Source organism: Sphaerodactylus townsendi, linkage group LG01, assembly GCF_021028975.2.
Source record: "Sphaerodactylus townsendi isolate TG3544 linkage group LG01, MPM_Stown_v2.3, whole genome shotgun sequence".
Taxonomy (NCBI): Eukaryota; Metazoa; Chordata; class Lepidosauria; order Squamata; family Sphaerodactylidae; genus Sphaerodactylus; species Sphaerodactylus townsendi.
Genome location: NC_059425.1, coordinates 90886524 through 90906372, shown reverse-complemented (window position 1 = coordinate 90906372; position 19849 = coordinate 90886524). Strand labels below are relative to the sequence as shown.

The 19849-nt window shown below is 40.2% G+C and overlaps 1 protein-coding gene across 1 annotated transcript in view; it reads right to left on the bottom strand.

Moving 5' to 3' along the window:
• Nucleotides 1–19849, bottom strand: part of RPS6KA2 (ribosomal protein S6 kinase A2) — a 127465-nt gene that overhangs the window by 8815 nt on the left and 98801 nt on the right. Inside the window, exons 11-16 of the mRNA XM_048487509.1 lie at nucleotides 17909–17973; nucleotides 13335–13437; nucleotides 10771–10901; nucleotides 9193–9318; nucleotides 2602–2691; nucleotides 780–938 (exon numbers count right to left, since the gene is read on the bottom strand). Of these exons, the coding sequence (XP_048343466.1) occupies nucleotides 780–938; nucleotides 2602–2691; nucleotides 9193–9318; nucleotides 10771–10901; nucleotides 13335–13437; nucleotides 17909–17973 (674 nt within the window). The remainder of the gene's footprint in view (nucleotides 1–779; nucleotides 939–2601; nucleotides 2692–9192; nucleotides 9319–10770; nucleotides 10902–13334; nucleotides 13438–17908; nucleotides 17974–19849) is intronic.

Genomic DNA, 19849 nt, shown 5'->3' with positions numbered 1-19849 from the left:
GACAGAAAGCACCAGATAAAGGTCCACTTCAGAGGTGCTCAGAACTGTGTGACTGCTATGGTTTTTTCCATACCACTTCTAGCAAGATCTGCAATTCTCTCACTTATGGTTAAAGGTTGATTCACACTGGTGACATTGCTAGCATCATTTTTGTGTCAGCAAAAAATATTTTGTGCTACAGGTTTTACCCATAGCAGTGTGGATTGCAATGGCAGCAAACACACAACAGCATATGAAGCGGATACTAACCCAGGCAAATGGAATTTTCCCAAACCTTGGACCTGACATGACAAGCAGTATCTTCTGGTGTACTGGATATCTAAAATATATACCCACCCTAACCTTGGAAAGACAATTTTCCAACAGATAGGAATAACTCTGAGCAAACTTTCTTAATAAATAAATGAATTGTGTTACTGGCTTACTCTTCAATCCCAAGTAGAGTTATGTCATTCTAAGTACATTCCCTTCAGTAGACTGGGGTTTAATTTTAACAGACAGGAAAGTAACTCTGCTTAGAACTGTAATGTTAATTAATTAACTCTTCAGTCTGGAGGACATCATGTCAGAGTGAGATCTGTGCGTTCAAAAATAACAGGAAGCGATTCCATGTCACATTGGTGACATTTGTTTTTCAATAGTAAGTTAATCACCTTACAGTTTATCTGCATTTTAGCATATGTTTTGGGTAATGCTCCTCATCATTCAACAATTCCAAGAAAGCAAATCACAATAACATTTTAAGAAAATTTGCTGAATACACAGGAAATAATACTTACTCCCTGGGAATGCAAATAATCCACTGTCTTGGTGATGGTACAAAGGACATCACTAGCCTCTTGTTCAGAAAAGCACTTTTGTCGAAGTATCCGGTCTAAGAGTTCTCCTCCTCGCATCAGCTCCATCACAAGATATACATATTTCCCATCATCATAGACCTACCAGTGCAGAAACCAAATCAGATTTTTATCCATGAGGTTTTCTGTTATTATTCATAAGGCATTCTGGTAATATCTTAATGTAGTTACAAGGAAAAAAAACAGGAACTATTGCTGTTGAAGAATAACAACAGCACAGAGTCCTCTTGAGCTTGATGTTTAGAAGGTATATGCAGAAATTTGGCTTATATTCTGACTGCTGGCCATGATCTCTGAGCAACTACAGATGATTCACATTCTACATATTTAAACAATATCTTACAGTGTGTCACAACCCCACACTTGTCCAATAAATGAATCGGTACTTTGAGAGTAGAATTCTTATTTATTGATAACAAGCACAGAAAAGCTGTTGATGTATTACTGTCAGAAATGAATACATTAAAGCAGGCAAAACATAGACACGTCATTCCCTTGTCCTCCCTCATTTCCCCTCATATTCCACCTTTAGACCTGAAAGCACACTCACCCACACTTCCTCAGAAAGTGAGAACCTGGAACAGACACCCCAAACCTCCCCCCACTTCCACCTGCAGTACCGTTAACAAAGCGAGATAAGAGACAGACTGTACAGGCTGGATTCAATGCAAACAATTCTCAAGGCTAGGGTATTACAGGGCCATGACACAGTGCTGTTGGGGAATTGCTTCCCTGTTTGAGTAATAAGCAGAGTGAGAGGAAAGACCAGGAGACTTTTGCTGTGATTATAAAAGATGAAACTTTACTTAACTAAATCAGGGTAGGGTATACATGGAATAAACACAATAAATCCTTACTATTCTAGTACAAACTTAGTTACAGAACTTAGGCACATGTGAGCCCATCTTACAGGTACAAAAGAAAAACCTCGTGTGTGCTGTGAGACAAAGAAACATAGTTAACTTTATAACCTCTGACCTACGTGCTCTGCCACACATAAGCAATGTCGGATTAACTGCCCAATGACTAATCAATGAACTGATAGCAAGACACTGACCTCACTAGCTAATTAACATGCACACAGTTAACCCCTTATTATCAGGATTGTGACAGACATTTGCAAATCCTAACAAGTGCATTCAACAGCACTTTACACATGTGAACAGTCAGATGGGAGGCCTAATCTACCCCCACACGTCTGTTTTGCTGCTTGCTGCTCTGCATCTAACTGCTTTAGTAGTGAGCAAACACAGAGGTTTTTTTTTAAACCCTCTTACCATTTGGCACACATCTAAGTTCATGTTATTAAGATTATTTTGTGTTTGTGTGTTTTTGCACAGTCTTACAGGAGCATATTCCCACAGTTTCCTCTCCTAGCATCATTTAATCACCTAACCCAACCATCCATAACCTTGGGGGACAATCATTTTCACCTACTAAGCAGATGCAAAAGTAGCCACAAGGCAAAAGAAAATGAAACTCCACCAGAGTAGAGTAGCATAGTGGGTGGAAGATTATTAATCTTCTCCAACGTATTTTTTAAACATTTTTTTAAACATTAAACATTAATTTTTTTAAACATTTAAACATTTTCAGATTTTTCTGCAAACCTGGGGGGTCTCCCAAGTTTGTGGTAATTTTTTCCTCCCTCAGTGGCTTCAATCCACAGATTAAGTATCTACAGATGAGGTCACACTTCTCTGTTAGAATGTATGATGTACTAAAGAATGTAGGATATACTTACATCTTTGAGAGTGATGATGTTTGGGTGCTGTCCATATCTCAGCAGAATCTCAATTTCTTCTGAGGGATCCCTTTTACTCCTATCAATTATCTGGGGCGGGGGGGGGGGCGGAATGACAAGCACAGCAACAAGTTACAGGCTGACAGCATGCAAGTGGAGGGGTAGCCAACACCCTCTTTATAAGTATTCACTAAAAAGTAAACCCTTACCATTGTACACAAGATAGACAAATCAGCAGTACAGTAGCAGAAATAAGTAAGGATAAGCAATTGGGGAGGGGGGGGGCCCTCCCCTGCCAACCACCAGTGTTTACTTAAAATATTTATACCTGGCATAGAGGTTTCCGAGGAAGCTAAAGAAATGCCAGTTGTATAGAGGAAGAATAATTGTCACTGCTTTAACTAATGCATTATATATAATGTATTTTAGATCAAAGCCTTTGGTATGGTAACAAGTTACTAAATGCCACCATGACACATTGTTTGTAGTTATGTAGCACAGGGAGAAACTTAATTCATTCATAAATTGTATGACTCATTACATATTCAAGTCATTCCTCAAGAGAGAACAGTTCCACTAACTATACATGGGATAAATATAACTTCCTAAAAAAATAATAATAGGCATCAACAGTCATGGCATGCAGGAATTTGAAACTGACAGTTTTCAACTGCAAGATTAATTTGAATGCAGAGAAATTACCAGGGAAAAGTACCAGAGGCCTTCACTGCTGAGAAATGCAGAGGTTTCAATTATAGCTATATCTCCTAAAAATAGGTACTCTTTATGTCTCACTCCTGTTTCAATTTAGCTTTTTTATGATGTCAAATTACCAAGGTGGGAAGAAAACGATGGCAGGATTGCTAACATTATTTTAAAAGGACATGGTATAATTCTACTTATAAGATGTCTCATACGAGATGTATTAGAATCATAATTGTTGCCAAGGGATCATTTTCTGCACAGTTGGGCTTGATGAGCTTTGGTGGTTCTTTCATTCTATGATTGTAATTTTCATTAAATTAGAAGGGGGGGGGGGGACTTGCAGTGCCATGCTGAGCAGAGTTACATCCTACAAAGACCATTGATTCCAACTGCCTTAGAAAGGAGTAATTCTGCTTATGTTTGCATTGTTAATTACAGATAGTTTTTTTTTTTAAGAAATGCGGCTGTGCCATGATCTTTGCAGGCAGTATGTGCTCAGTCATTTACATTGGTAACATAGAAAGGATGTACATTTTTTTCATGTAAAACTGTGTTTATCACTGTAATAATGATTTTGCACAAGCAAAGATGTTACCATATAAGCTGGTTGAGTAGATTAAGTCTCACAAGGTTTTGTCATCATTAAATTAGCACAGTTTGCCTAGATTTCCCTTATAACTATGCTGTAATTGATACTTAAAATCATTGTACATTTACTCCAAACATGCTGAATGGGTTTTTTGGGGATATGACCAGAGGTGGAATCCAACCAGTTCTCACCACTTCTCTAGAAGTGGTTACTAATTTTTTCTGAGTGCCGAGAAGGGGTTACTAAAGCAACCTCCCTGCCCAATAGGGACTGGTGCGTGTGTGTGGCGGCGCCACTGTTTGAATCCCACCACCATCGGAACCTGTTATTAAAATTTTTGGATCCCACCACTGGATATGACATAAATGGGTATTATGCAAGCTCTATGAGAAGCTGAGAAAGCTGATCCGATGGATTCTGCAATCCCCTTTCATTCTGTCACCTATGTTTCTCCCTAGAGGAGGGATTGCAGAGTCTATCAGATCAGCTTTTTCATTTTCCCACAGAGCTTGCATAGGACAGAGAGCGATTTGGAAGGGTGCGGGGGGGGGGGGGGGGAGAGAATTGCAGAATCTATCAAATTTTCTTTTCTTTTCTTTTTTAATAAAGAAACTGTTCTGATCATCCTGAAATTGTTGTCATAGAATGCTATGCTGTGGAAAGGAAAGGAGGAGTCAGGAAACCTGAAAAGCTTAATGCTTCCTGATTGCTTCTGTGGGGAAAGTGGAGGGAAAAGTTGATGTTTACCAGATTTCTTAATCTACTGGACATTAAGGTGCCTAATATCCTTCTTAGAATTTCAGCCCTGGTTTCCACATATGAAGGTTTTTCACAAGTTGATTTACATTTTCACATTTCAGAATGAGAATACTGAAGACTACCATGCATAGAAATCAATATGCAATTAGTACTGGCTTTCCAACTTGTGATCTATTGAATAGAGTTTCTCAGAGCTAAGCTGGTTGTCAGTCAACAAAATATAGCAAAAAAAATGATGAACAAGAAAAAAGATAAGATATGCAGCGCTTTGAGAAATCAGCATGTATGAGTTTCAAGGTTGCTTTTTCTTCTTCATGGAAACACTATTTGTTGCTGCTAGAAGGAAATATAATGGGTTGGATCCTATGAATCATGATAAAAGGCACTTGCGCACATACATTTTGTACATGTTCTCCTTTCTTTGGCATCTGCAAATAACCCAAAGGCACTATTAGGATTATGTACAAAAAGGGAATAGCAAGCTGCACTGAAGAGGAGAAATCAAGCTAAGCAGGCACCCCTTCTTCTGCCAGTGAAGCTTCTGCTGATGCAAGAGCGGCAAGAAGCAGTGATTTTGTGCCATTTCTCCTCCCTACTATAGCCATCTATGCATGGTGCTTTATTGTCCATGGGATACCCTGACACTTGGCAACGGTTTTCCAGGGATTGTAGAGATTTGCCGTTAAAAGAATATGGAGAAGATCACAGACCCTCCAATAAAAATGTCTATTGTGACGGACTAGCCCAAGTTAAAGGGTTAATGTGTTTCTAAGGTGCAGCAAAGCTGGCCTAAACAGCACGCTCCTTATATGGAGATACCACCTGATTGGCTAGCAGAGGTGCAGTTCACCTGAGCCACAGGTAGGGGGAGCTGGAAGGGAAGTATAAAAGAGGGAAAGCCTGTCAGTGTTGGAAGTCAATTCTATTCATCTGTTGTTCCTGTCAGGATTATTTGGATTCATCTGACTTAGCCTTCTGGTGTGGAAGAAGTCAGAGAGAGTGCTTTGAGCAGTGTGAAGCTTTGTTGAGCTTATGCGAATCTGAGTCTGTGGAAAGAGACCCGCAGCTCAGCATTCAGACAGAGTGTCTGTCAGTAAACAGTTCCATACAGTCTGGGAGTTAAGTTCAAAGGGGTAGTGAAGCCCAGTAGGGACCAGTAAGAAGAAGGCTAGGGAGCCAAGAGTCCTCTAAGCTCCAGCTGGTAGTGAGGAACAGTGGGTGTACTAAGAGCTAAATAGCTGGAGACACTAGTAAGAGGGGAATGTACCCTCAGAGGACACCTGAGTGTGACCAAGTCTGTGTTAGTGAAACTGCTTATTATAACATCTGTGAAGTAAAAGTTCTAACTCTCTGAAACTGTATGCTTATGAAACCTCTCTGTGCCATCTGAGAAGCCAAATATTTCTGTAAAATAAAGTTAAAAATCTGTTTTCACGTTACCAAAAGTACCAGCGTGTGCCTGCTTGTCTGATCGGGGCAGTGCCTAATGTTTTTAACATCCAAGCCCCTAAAACAGAGTTTCCCTCCTTTTTAAAGAGGCTCTGTTTTCTCCACAGCGGCTGAGAGAAGGGAGGTGTTGGTGCATCTACCAATAAAAAGGTCTCCAAGGAATTAGGTAAAAGGTGTGCATATTAAGCTATCTGCTCCCTCCAAATAGTTGATTACATACAATTCAGAAAAGCAAAGAACAATACACATAAATATATTCAGTATGTCAATATTACAGCAAATAAAACCACTAGGGAAGGCAATCTGTGCTCCAAAAAGACTAAACTGTCAATGCAAACTCAAAAACTTTCTTCCTTTTAAATTTAGACTACCAAAAGATCATTCTTTATAACACTTCAAAATATGGCAAATTTTTGTACAATAGATTGGATCCAATAATCCTCTCATATAAGGATTATGGATCTTTCTGCCTCTCCCCTTCCCACAGCTGTCCCTTCTGATTCTGAGAAAAGCTGATTCCCAGGATTATGGAGCTGGTTAGAGCAACAGTTATGTTGGTGACTAGATTGCAGCAAGAAAGGAGGGGAAATCACTCCTTCCTGCTTCTTCAGTCAGCAGCATCATGTGTGGCTGGTCATATTGGGAATAAAATTTCCCAGGGGATTGCAGGAGGAAAAGGAAAGCAGGGGAGACAGATTGCTGGATCTACATTTTATCTTTACTATTCCAATGCATCACAAAAGTTAAACACTTTTCAACAGATATATAACTTTCTAATTTAGTCAAGTCAAGTGTTTATTGTTTGAGCCATTGGCTATAACAATACAGAGATACATGCAGTTAAAACATTTAAATTAAAACAATAACTTAGTTTTACATTAAAATATAAATTATTTGTATTCGCGATCTCTACATTAAAATGCCCCATCAAATACTTTCCACGTCAGATGTTTTTGCAGCTTCTTCAGCTAGTCTAAGTTAACCTCCAGTACTCTGGAACATCAGTTCAAACAGCGCTTTAAGTACTTTGCTCGTAATTTCCTAGCCGCCAGGGCAAAGAAAGCCATCTTGTAAGAAACGTAGGAATCAATATCAGATAGTAAGAAAATCAGTTTCTCATCATCAGACAAAAAAGCTGTCCTAGGTAGTATTGGCTCCAAAAACCTTTTCCTTATTTCTGAATATAAAGGACAGGAGAGTATATAATGAAAGAGATCCTCAGGCTCTTGTTTTCCACAGATACAAAAGCGCTGAGAAAATGGTATTCGTGTGTATCTATCACTAAGCACTGCTGAAGGCATTGATTGAAATCTAATAGAAGTATAAGTTATTCTTAGGTTTCTTGTTAGTGTAGTGGTCAGATATGTAGCTTTAATTTAGTCCCTTCTCTTCTACAACATATAATTTTTGACATCAGCAGAGTATGCCAGATTTTTTTGTACCAATCAGAAAGATAGGCAGGATTTTTTCTCCAGTATGAATCTTACACTAAACCACTGTAATTAAATCCAGCACAATTTGTTCACTGAAAGATTGTATCTTGCCAGGTTAATTTTCGAAATGTTATATTATTGGATGCTGCCAAAACATATGTAAAAACAGACTTCAAAACACTGGCAATGCTGATGGACATCTAATGATGGATTGTGTATATACATGAATGAATAAGGAATCACTCACATTCTATCGAAATTGGGGCTCTTAAACATTTCCCCTCAAATTTAATGATATTAAACTTGAGATTGCTTTGAACCAATCCACTCCTGATCTTCATTTAGTACATCTATACCATAATCAAATTTAAAAACCCCCAGTTTAATAGAAAACTAAAATCCTGTCTAAAATCAGGTGATTATGTATTGTACCTCCCAATCTTTTTGCAGCACTGCTTTTCCAGTGTCTCAAAATCAGATTTCCTACTGGATGATATTTTCCTCAGACAGCCATTTCAATGGAATACCAATGCTCAATCCTTCCATGGCTTCAGTCACTTGCAATATGAATAAAGCTTGACACAAAGTCTACAGACAGTTCTTCCCCAACTGCTAATATCTCCCTCAAGATCAGTTCTTCAAGTTATTTTATTATAAAATACTGAGGTTAGGACATCATGTCAAAGAGATAATCTTGATTTAAATTTGTACCAGACCATAAAAGAGAAAAGGAATTCTTAGTTTTCCTTTCCACACCCTTTCCTGACACCAAGCAAGGTGTGTTAAGGTCTGACTTAATCTGTTTTGTAATCCTGTCATGTGTTTCTCTTCAGTTTTCCATTTACTCACTTCAGTCCATTTGTCTGATAGAAAATAGCATTTAATAGTAGAAGTCCTTACAGCTCCCTGCCCTTCCCGTTTGAATTATGGTACAAATGTTTTCCAAGCATTCAGTTTTGATACATTAATAGTCAAAGCAAGATAAATCATATTTTTAGAAAGATATTCATTTTAATAACACGACTTGGTTACTTCCTCAAATTACTTTTTACGATTGGAATTTCCATCTGTTCTAAGTATTTCATGGATGTCTTTCAGGGGATCCCACTCAAACTGTGGATTAAATTCCTGTCAGGGATAGATTGCATTCCATCAGTTCAGGGTTTTTTGATATTTATTTTGTAGCATGACAGTTTTGTGAAAGTTTTTTAAAATCTCAACTATATTAATGTTAAATCCTTGGAATCAGTTAGTGCTTATCCTATATTACCAGGCTGAATCATAATTTTGGACATCAAATTATCTAATATCAATACAGTGTATATTACTATTGATAATGCCTCTTCAAACTGGTGATAAGGAATTACCTTGCAGATTCTCTATTTTAGCAAAATTATTTTAAAATACTATCTTAATAAAACTTGAGCTATAAGTTTTGAGTATAGTAACAAAATCCATTATTTTGTCCAAGTTATGATCAAAAACTTAAAATAGAAAGGCAGTGGTGGTGAACTTTGTACTTTTTAATATCTGTGGTTATTGTATACCTCTGCATCACACCATCAAAAATGTTCCCAACTGAACTTGGCAGACTGCAATCAGATGACAAAGAATAGCCTTGGTCACATACAGCCACTAGAGAGAGTGATTTCTTACCTTCACTGCAAACTCTGTTTCTGTGGCTTTGTGTATACATCTCTTGCATACTGAGTAAGAACCAATGCCTATGTCCTCCCTGATCTCATATCCATCTGTAAAGTGAATATTGTTTCCATGTAACTGCTGAGGAGGAAAACAAAAGAATCGCAATAAGAAGCCAGAATTTCTGGTAGCATCCTTCAGAAGCTTCTGTGGTGCTGACAATTAAATGGCAACTGTTCAGTTTATTAGTCATGTTATACTCATCAAATTTAGGACACAATCTTCATGACACCATCTTCGTGACAAGTCCAGGACTCATACACAACTCTTCTACTGAAGACAAACATGGCTACCATTCTAAAACAATCTTAGCCAAGTTTATCTAAGATTGAGTCCTGCTGAATTCAGTAATATTTTTAAAATTAATGTATCTCTACTCCTATCAGTGCGTGCGTGCGTGCGTGCGTGCAGAGACATATCTAGGGAAAATGGAGTCCAGGGACAAAATCTGAATGTTGTGCCCCCCCCCATGGGCGGCCACCCTCCCTCACCGGGACCAAACAATGATTTTTTACACCAGATCGTTTCAAAGTCACCACCACATTGTAGAACATGTCCCAACTCACAAATCTGAACATAGAAATGAGCCATGCCACACAGCAAAAATAAAAAAAATTTGAAAACGTTTTCAAAATGCTTTCAAAATGTTTTATTACTGCTGTGAAAATTTTTTATGGTGTTGTATCCAGTCCCCCCCCCCCATTTGGGGGAAACGGCATCACTTTCAACAGTTGTTTAAACTGGGGACTGCAGATTCACACTTTAAAGTGGATTTAAAAGGAGAATTTGGGGTCCCTAGTTTAAACAAGTGATGCTGGAATCTGCCCCCAAACAGGATCACTTTCAATGGTGTTTAAACTAGAGAGCCCAGATTCTCCTTTTAAATCCATCTGAAAGGGAGAATCTGGGGTCCCCAGTTTAAACAACATTGAAAATTATCCTGTTTGTGGGTGGATTCTCCCCACTCCGAAACAGCATCACTTTCAATGTTTAAACTGGGGACCTCAGATTCTCCCTTTAAATTTATGCCAAAGGGGATGATTTAATAGGAGAATCTGGGGAAATTTTTTTGGGGGGAGGTGCCTGCTGTCAGGGGAGCAATTATTAAGCTAGCAGACCAAAATTTCAGAGTATCTTCAGGATACTCTCCTGATGATACCACCCAGGTTTGGTGAAGTTTGGTTCTGGGAGTCCAAAGTTATGGACCCAAAGTTATGTAGCCCCCATCTCCTATTAGCTCCCATTGGAAACAATGGGGGAGGGGGCACCTCTTTTGAGAGTCCATAACTTTGGATTCCCTGAATGAAACCTCACCAAACCTGGGTGGTATAATCAGGAGAGACTCCCGAAACAGTCCTGAAATTTTGGTGCTGCTAGTCTAAAAACTGCTCCCCCTGCAGGCCAAAACCCGAAAAACACTAAAAAAAATCAAAAACCACAAACGAGATGCATTTTTGGCCCCCCCCAAGGGGGGCACCCGGGGACATTATAAAACCAAGTTTATTCGTTCATTGGATACCTCCCTTCCCTTACCTGGACAATGGGATGGACTGTGATTTTGTGCAGTTCTTGCTGTGCTGGCTCCTGAACCAAGCTGGAGGCAACAAAGCTGAATCCTCTGAAGAGGTAATGAGCATTAGCACTTGGGGGAACTCCTGGGGAATCTGCAAGGAGAGTAAAAAGCAGGGCCACTGGAATCAGCACAAGGAAAATACAAGCTTTCCTTCCATTTTGCCTTTGCTGGAAGGCCATGCTAGGTCCACACATTATGGAATAGCAAGCAACTCTCACAGGAAGGTAAGAATAATGCAAGAAGCCTGGTGACCATAAAGAAGCCCAAAGGGAAAAGGCCCACAGAAAAAAAGCTTACAGTCATGAATGGCCACAGGAACAATGCCCACATGATTTTGAGAAGGCTTGTATGGCTGCAGTGAGGATTGCCTTTCCACACGCTGAGGACAAAGGGCATTATTTTAATCTGTGACAAGAGTCTCATCAGGAAAATAAAAATGTTGGCTTGAGGACTGAATATGAAACTAGTATCAACATATTACACTGAAGTCTCTGGTTGCATTAGCTTTTGTTCTAGTCGAAGATGTGAGAAATGTTTTTTGATAAGCTTGCCACAGCATTTCCAGATGATGATGCCCATAATGAGGTGCTCGTGTACTTCTTTCCTACATATACTGAGGGTGCAGTTGGTAGAGATCCTCGATTTCCTATAAGAATATGGACTCATCATGATGCAGCCCTGGAACAGTTGCCAAAAATAAAAACTGTTGTGTGGGATTTCACAATGCTCTTACGGCCCCATCTAAAGGAGGGGGGGCAAATCTGCCGCTGGGAGCAGTTCGGTGCCACACAGGTGGATTTGCCCTCTCCAGGGCACTTGCACCAGCAGAGGGGCAAATCTGTCAGTGGGTAACTGCTGCAGCCCTTCCAAATGGCTTATTCATGGGGAACAGAATGGGCAGATGACCCAGCCACTGTTGCTCACCTGCCACTTCTGCTGCCTGCCCACTGCTTCTACTTCCCCATGATGCTTCTGCTGCCACTACTGCCCCAATGCTTCTGCTGGACCCTGCAACTCACCCATCACTTCTGCCACCCTGCTGCCCCTTGCAACTTCTGCCATCACGCTGCTCACCTGCCACTTCTGTTGCCTGTCTGTTGCTTCTGCTGGCCCCCACTTCTCATCCAATGCTTGCCCACCACTTCTGCTGCCTGCCTGCCCCTCCTGCCAACACCCACCACTTCTGTGGCTTGCCTGACACTCACCCACTGCTTCTGCCACCCCCTGCCACTTCTGCCGCCTCCTGCTGTGTCTGCCACCCCACCGCTTGTCCTGTGCTTCTGCCACCCACTCAGTGCTTGCCCAATGCTTCTACTCTCGGCTGCCCCTGCCACCCCCCACCCCCTGCTGCTCTCCCATAACTTCTGCTGCCTGGCTGACACACTTATACATCCCCCACTCTTCACCTGATGCTTCTACCATCTTGCTGTCCCATGCTGCTTCTGCTGCTCCTGCCGCTTCTTCCGTTCCCCTGCTGCTTCACCTGCCACTTCTGCCTTAATTTCAAAGCTGTGGGGTTCACAAGTGGAAGGTAAACTTAATTACTCAAGGATATTAGTGAGTTTGCAATAATATATATATATTTCTTCATGTGTGCAATGGTGATTGCTACAGATTGTTGCAGTTTTTGTTTTTGTAGTTCATTTGCCTCTGTTCTCTCTGCTCTCATTATGTGTAAAAAAATTTTCCATAGTAAATAATTGTTTCATTTATTAGGGTTAGGTAATTGTTTTAGGGTTAGGTGATCCTTTGTCATAGTCACTGGGTCTTTTGCTTATATTATGTGGGTTATATTATTCATTTTAACTATATCATATGTTTTTGTAATTTCCATTATAATGGAAAATTTGGGCATATAATGTGGGCATTTTTCTGTGTGGGCATTCATGAATGTGGGCTTTTTTCTTGTGGGCATTTTTCCTGAGAGCTTTCTTCATGAAACCAAGAAGTCCTGGACTAAACGGAAAGAACCTATCTCCCATGCCAACATTACCCCAGTTTGTGGTGGACTAACATTAATGGAGTCAGATTTTATAACACAGGCTCCTCAAAGGTGATTTGTGGAATCTGCTCTGTAGCATGGGAGTACATGGTATTCCCAGCACAGTTTGTAGTTTGGGTCTGCATTGTCTGTGTCTTAATTTAGTCTTGGAGGCATTTGTGGAAAGTCAATATACCTGCTGAGTTGATACTTGAGCTGTAAAAAGATCCAGTCTCATTTTGAGTTTAGAATGAACTAAAAATTGTTTGACAGCATCCTGATGGACTATTTTTTTAAAATCCAGAGTAATCTAGCCATAAAACTCTTTGGAATAGACTGATATTTCCATATCTTTCTTGGTTTGAAATTAATGACTGGGAAGAAGGTACCATTGTTTTCAAATAGTTATCTTAAATTTCAAAGTTATCTTAAATTTCATGCTTTGCATTAATATGTTGCAAAACTATCTACACAATTGATGGGAAAGATGAGTGAAACTGCCAATGTTTTTCTCTTTCCCTTTCTGTCATATTTTGGGGTTACCTGTTGGTGTCCTTGAGGTGAATTCAGGGTCAAAATGAAAGGTGTCCTCTGGCCTTCCCACTGCAGGTTTAAATGGTGGCTTGATTTCTCTCCTGTAGAGCTTCTGACAAAAAAAATTAAAGTGATCAACAGCTTGCTCAAAATTAACCAATGCTCAAAAAAGATGTTTTAATGCATCCTTTGAATCCTAAAATTAAAAACCCTTAAGAATAATTCCAAGATAAAAAGTCCCCTTGGATTTGCTTTTTTTGCATACAGAGGTTCATCAACAGCTTCGTCCTTTTAGAATTCTGTCCCTTGTTTATGACCTGAAATGTAGCCATTTACCACATAAAGTTTTCTTTCTGTACACAGAAAAGCACTGGGGGAATGAAATAACAGCTAAGCACTAGTGTGCTACTGGAGCACTTCTTTGCCCCAGCTACCCTTAATATACAGGGATTTTTTAAAAAGAATAATTAATTTTGCAATGGAAAACTGATACAGGGAAGCACTGAGGAAAGTGGGCTTCACTTGAGCACATTTAACATACCATAGACAGGTGAGTACTTGGGATCAAAATATAACTTCACAAGATTAATAAAGGTAGATGTCTAAAACAGACTGTGATTTTGGTCACCGCAAACAAAAGTTTTGTTTGGCCATATTTCAATGCCCCAACATACAATGAAATTTGGCATGAGTGGTGGGATTCAGCCTATTCAAACTTATTCGGTAGAACTGGTAGCTAATTTTTTGTCTAGTTCAGAGAACTGGCTGTAATCCCACCACTGAGTCCTTTCAGAACCGGTTGTTAAATTATTTGAATCCTGCCACTGAATATACCCGTAATATAATGTAAGTTGCTAGCGGAACTGCACAAGTCAAATAAAGTGTTGTATATGCACATGGAATTATTTTTTAAAATACTTCTGTTTTTCAGAATCCTTTTGAATCCTTTTCCTTCCAAGACAGTAACACCATTCAGTGAAATTGTAACTCTAGGTCTGAGTAGGCTTGGCAACTCCAGCTTAGTAAATTCTTGGAGATTTAAGGGTGGTACTTGGAGAGGAGGTTTGGCGGGCATGTATTGCCATCAGTGATATACCGCTAATGGGGACATGGGGTGCCATGTCCCCAGGTGCCACCAAACACTGCCCTCCTCCAGCCCTCTCTGCAGGCTGGCTTCTGCCTTTCCCAGGCCCTGGGGAGGGCAGGAAGGTGGGGCACTGTGGCTGGTGGCCCAAGTGGGTGCCACGGCACAGACCGGCCCAAGAGTTGGCCTGCCACTGCTGTGCTGCCCTCCCCTGGCCTCCCTGCTGGCTCCCATAAGTGAAGCATGGGGTGGAGGCGTGGGGAGTGGGGAGAGTGGGGAGGTGGTCATGCCCCTGGGCGCCATTTAGGCCCGGTGCACCACTGATTGCCATGCTCTGGAGTTGGTATTTCCCCCAAGGAAACTAATCTCTGCAGTTTAGAAATTAATTGTAATTCCAGTAAGTTACATATGACAATATATCTGCTCAGGACACTACTGAAAGCTTGACTGACTACTGGTTATTTTTCACCTTGACACATAATGAAGTGTCCAAGATGGTCATGTTTGTTAAGGTCTCGACACTTAGTGGAACACTCTTTAAAAAATGAATAGAAAAATGAGATACAAAGATAGAAATACTTCTCTGTGTACAGTCAAAAACAAAGAAACTAAGTTAACTGAATTAAACAGTCATTTCTTGCACTGAGCATTTCTCTGCTGACATTTAGCATAGAAATGAATGTGTGCACTGGGGAAGAAAAGGGCTGAATCTTCTGAGCAGATAGAAAGCATACTGGATGCATGGGAGAGGCCATCTCTGCAAGTACCAGCCAATGCTTGGAGACCAAGGGCAGGGCAAGCAGACAAAATATTCAAACTGTCCCCGATGTTGATTTGTACCTCACCTGAATCTCTGCACAGAGTGAACAAAATTTTGCATAACTTTTTTAATCCTCACTTGCCTTCTAGAAATTAAAAAAAATTGGGCTCAAGCCAATGATGCACACGGATGCAAGAAAGCTGTTCATGACAATGACAAACAAATGGATTTCCATGAAATAGACATTTCCCTCTCTTGAATCCAGAATGCAGACAAAACAATAAATTTGCTTCTAAAAAGTCATCTCTGAATTACTGCACTGAAACTGTCAGTAGACAACAAAAAGGGCATCACTTTTGAATGAATCACTTTTCCATTTCTGGGTTAATAAGCACATACGAAATCATTTCTAATTTTAATCCAGGGTGATATTGATGATGATTATATCTTTTAGGCAGCAAAACTGGGAAGAAACTGTTCTACTGTGCAGTACGATATGGCTTTTTAAAAAAGGGATGAGATGTGCTCATTCACTGCATCATTTCCAGTCATGAGTATTCAGCTTGTGCTGATCTCCTGTTCATCCACACAATGGATAAGGAGTTGCTCAGGAGGGTGATTGATACACCTTTGAAGATGCCAGCCACAGATGCAGGCAAAACGTTTGGAAAAGATCTACCAGATCACAGTCACACAGCCCGGGAAACTCACAACCACCAACTTTTGAGCATATTCAACAGGAAATGCAACCCCCCCCCCTTTCTTTTCTTTAATTAAAATTTATTAATATTCATGGGTTGCTTCTTTGGTACTGATGAAGGCCAACTGCTGAGAGAGGGGAAGAAAGAGTCCGAAATAATCGGTCAAAGAATAAACTGAGCTCATCACTGACCTTTTCTGTAACAATAGCAATCAGAACAAACCAACTATGCTAGCTCATTTTTTCATCTCTAATTATTTCCCTATCCACAGAGGCCTGTTTAACAGCTGGATGCATCATTATAATGAGACACAAAGGACTAACACTCATGTTGATTCATATCCTGAAAAGCATGAAGTCAAACAGAATGTCTTCTGTTATTTCCCCCCTGCAAGACCCCTGAAAATGGCATAGCTAAAATGGCATAGCTAAACTATGGTAGGAATAAAAACTGCACTTCAGTACAAAGACAACCAGGCTAAACTATCAACAGTGGGAACCAGATCTTAATGATACTGGATAGAACCATGAGAAATGTCTGCCAGATTATGTACTCACTATGTACAGATCAGCTTATCTAATTACATTGAAAAAGGTATCCACACAATATTTTTTTTATTTCAAGGTACAATTGTTTCTTATTTCATGAAAGTGTAAGATAGATTTTTTCTAATTAAAACTAGAAATAATATTTTATACATCTCAATGAGACAGCTGATGTTGTCAGTCATATTCTTAGTGATTATAACAGCTTATATTGACTTTTGTTCTGCTTCCAGGTGAATTTCATTAATACCTAGATCTACAGGTAAAGGTGACACTATGCAAGCAACTATTTGCACACAATAAGGTTAGCAGTCATTGATTGTATAAGTCTACAATATATACATTTATGGGGCTATATCTCAGTAATGCCCCAGTACACCTTTAAGTATTTCTCTCATACAGACATAAGTTCATGCGTAAGTACTAGTCAGCACTTCTACAATTGCTTCCTTAATCTCCACAGGGATAGCTATTAACTTAATATTGAAAACCCAACATGAGCGACCAGCTTGTGTCTCTGAAAAGCTTTCTCTTCCTGCAAAAATGTCCCTGAGACAAGACAGCTGTGGCAGTAATTTGAAGGCCAGTTGCAAGCACATCTCCTCACAGGTGTTGATAATTAATGAGGTACAATTCATAAAAAGCAGAAACATCCAGGTTGGAATTAAGTCCCAGTGGATATATAGTCTGCAGCCTGTGGATACAGAATGCCTCCATTCTTTGCCATTCTTGTATATTAGTAGGAGTATCTCTTTCCTCCTATATGAAGAAGCAAAGGAATTCAGACTTTTGCTGTTTTTGCACAAAGTGTTCCACAAAGGGCGCCTCCATGACCCTTCAGCAAGAGAAAGCTTTGCAGAGACAAATAAGTCTGACATGGTAATTGCTCTATTTCTAATCATTTACTTGCCTTTTAAGATTCATTACAATAGTATATGCCTGGAAGCCTTCTGGAGGTGGCACAGAGGCACAGCAGCAGCACTGTCCCCAGCTGCCCTTGGAAACTGGGCTAGGTGTGTGTAGGACATGTTTCTGAACATTTAGTTAAGTGTCATTTTTCCCAAAGTGATTCAGCACTATTTTGAAAGACTTCAGGAATCTCTGACCACATGGCTCATAAAATAATGTGCAGAGAGAAGTAGCATCTCTTTTCACAAGCTAACCAGTTGACTTTTCTTATTGCTCATCATGATCAAAGCCCTGGTGTGTGACTCTGACATACTGTACATTCCAGATGCTCCAATTTACACGCACAGCAGGGGGAAAGCGCATATGGAATCTTGAGAATTTGGATATTTTCAGAACTCAAATAAATAGATGGCTCAAATAATTCACAGACTGTTGTAAAAACCACTTGGAATGGGAATGGGCACAGTGTCCAAAACTGGGAAAGCTGTGCTAGTGGTCAGTTTTTCTGTGCCAGGACAAATGCTACATTTTGGGCTTCATGTCTAACCATATAACACAATTATTGTCTCTATTTAGTTACATACATTCCAGTCTATGGTGGCAAAGAAAGAATGTCGTTTAATTTCTTCAACACCATCAAGGCCAGCACCTGCAAAAGTAATAAAAAAAGAGAGGGGGAAGTTAACCTAGCCATGTTGGTAGTGAATATATATTAAAATAATGAACACAATAACAGCAGCCACACCAGAAGTCACAACTGCCATTACACAAGTTGTTTCTTTCTGTCCTCCTTCAGAAAGCCAAATTATCCTATTTTAACAGGACCAAGGGCACTAGCCCATTGAAAACAACAGGTATTTTTGATCAGGAGTCTCTCTTTGGCCAGGACACTTTTGGAATTCTGACACAGGGTAGCAAGGACAACCACAAAACGGTGAGATTTTTTCTGAGTCTTTGGCCATTTGATATCCCAACTTCGTTTTCTTTAAAATCACTGTAAGTGGGGTCATGGTGATGATAAACAGTAAGGTTGACAGTGAATCACCTTGGAAAATTTCTAATTTGATGTTGACTGTTCCATAGTTTTCATTTCCGACTGTCAGTTCAGTTTTCCACTGTCTCATTGCTTTTACAGTGAATGCTCGAATGTTTTTGCTGACACGAATTGTTTCCAAGCATTTCATGATCCAACTATGGGGCAGTGAGACAAATAACTACTTGTAATTGATCCAGACCATATACAAATTCATTCTTCGATTCTTGCAGTTATCCATTATAATTTTGTCTATCAGGAGTTGATCTTTTGTACCCCTGCTCCTCCTTTTGTTCCCTTTTTGCTCCACTGGCAGGATGTTATTCACTTCCAAATAGTTCATGATGTTATCCATTGTTATGCCAGTGAGCAGTTTGAGCAGGCCTGGACTGACTGTCTTAGTCAGTTCAGACTGCACCTTAACCCTGCAAAGACTGAATATCTGGAAACAACTCCTGGTATGGGCTCAATCCAGGTCAATGGTGACAATTTGAAGAAAACAGATGCATTTCAGTACCTTCACTCGATCTTACAAAGCGATGGTAGCATTGATGGTGAAATATGGGCGAGAGTCAATGTGACATGACTGAGGTGGAAGGGAGTCACTGGTAGGCTTGGTCAATATCCTAGAAATTTGTTAAAATTCGGATTTGGATTTATTTGGGCATACAATTATCCATATGCTCAAATAAGACAAATAACATATTTGGATATACCCGAATATTTGGGTATACTAAAAAAATTCGGGTCCGTCTGATTTGTTTTGTATTTTTTGGTGTTTTTGCATTTTGGCCTACAGGGGGCGCATTTTTAAAGCTAGCAGAACTAAAATTTCAGGGTATCATCCAGAGACTCTTCTGATGATGTCACCTAAGGTCAGTGCAGTTTGGTTCAAATTGGGTGCCTCCATCCCCCATTGTTTACAACGGGAGCTAACAGGAGATGGGGCTACCACATTGAGGGTCCATAACATTGCCCCCCCGCCCGAGCCAAACGTCACCAAACTCAGGTGGTATCATCAAGACAGTCTCCGGATGAGACCCTGAAATGTTGGTGCCAGTAGCTTTAAAATTGCACCCCTGACAGGCACCCCAAGAAATTTGCCCAGATTCTCTGCTCTGGGGAATTTCTGAGTGTGTAAGCAGGCTGCACATTTTTTAAGATAGAGGCACCAGGTTTTCAAGTTGGCTCCAGAAGGCCCTCCTGGTAATAGCATGTAGGCTTGGGGGGGTTCCGTTTTATGGGCCCTAAAAGGCTTATTTTGTTTCCCTGCTCTTACACATGAAGTCTGCTGGGTGAGATCTCTCAGAACTCTCTCAACCCCCCCCCCCCCGTCTCCAGAGACAAAGTTCACCAAACCTGGGTGCTATTACCAGGAGGGCCTCCTGGAGCCACCTCCAGGAGATGCATGTTCTATAGCTCAACCTGATGGCAGTGAAAGAATTCTACTAACAACTTTTTGCCAGCATACTAATGCTAGGTCTATTGGGTG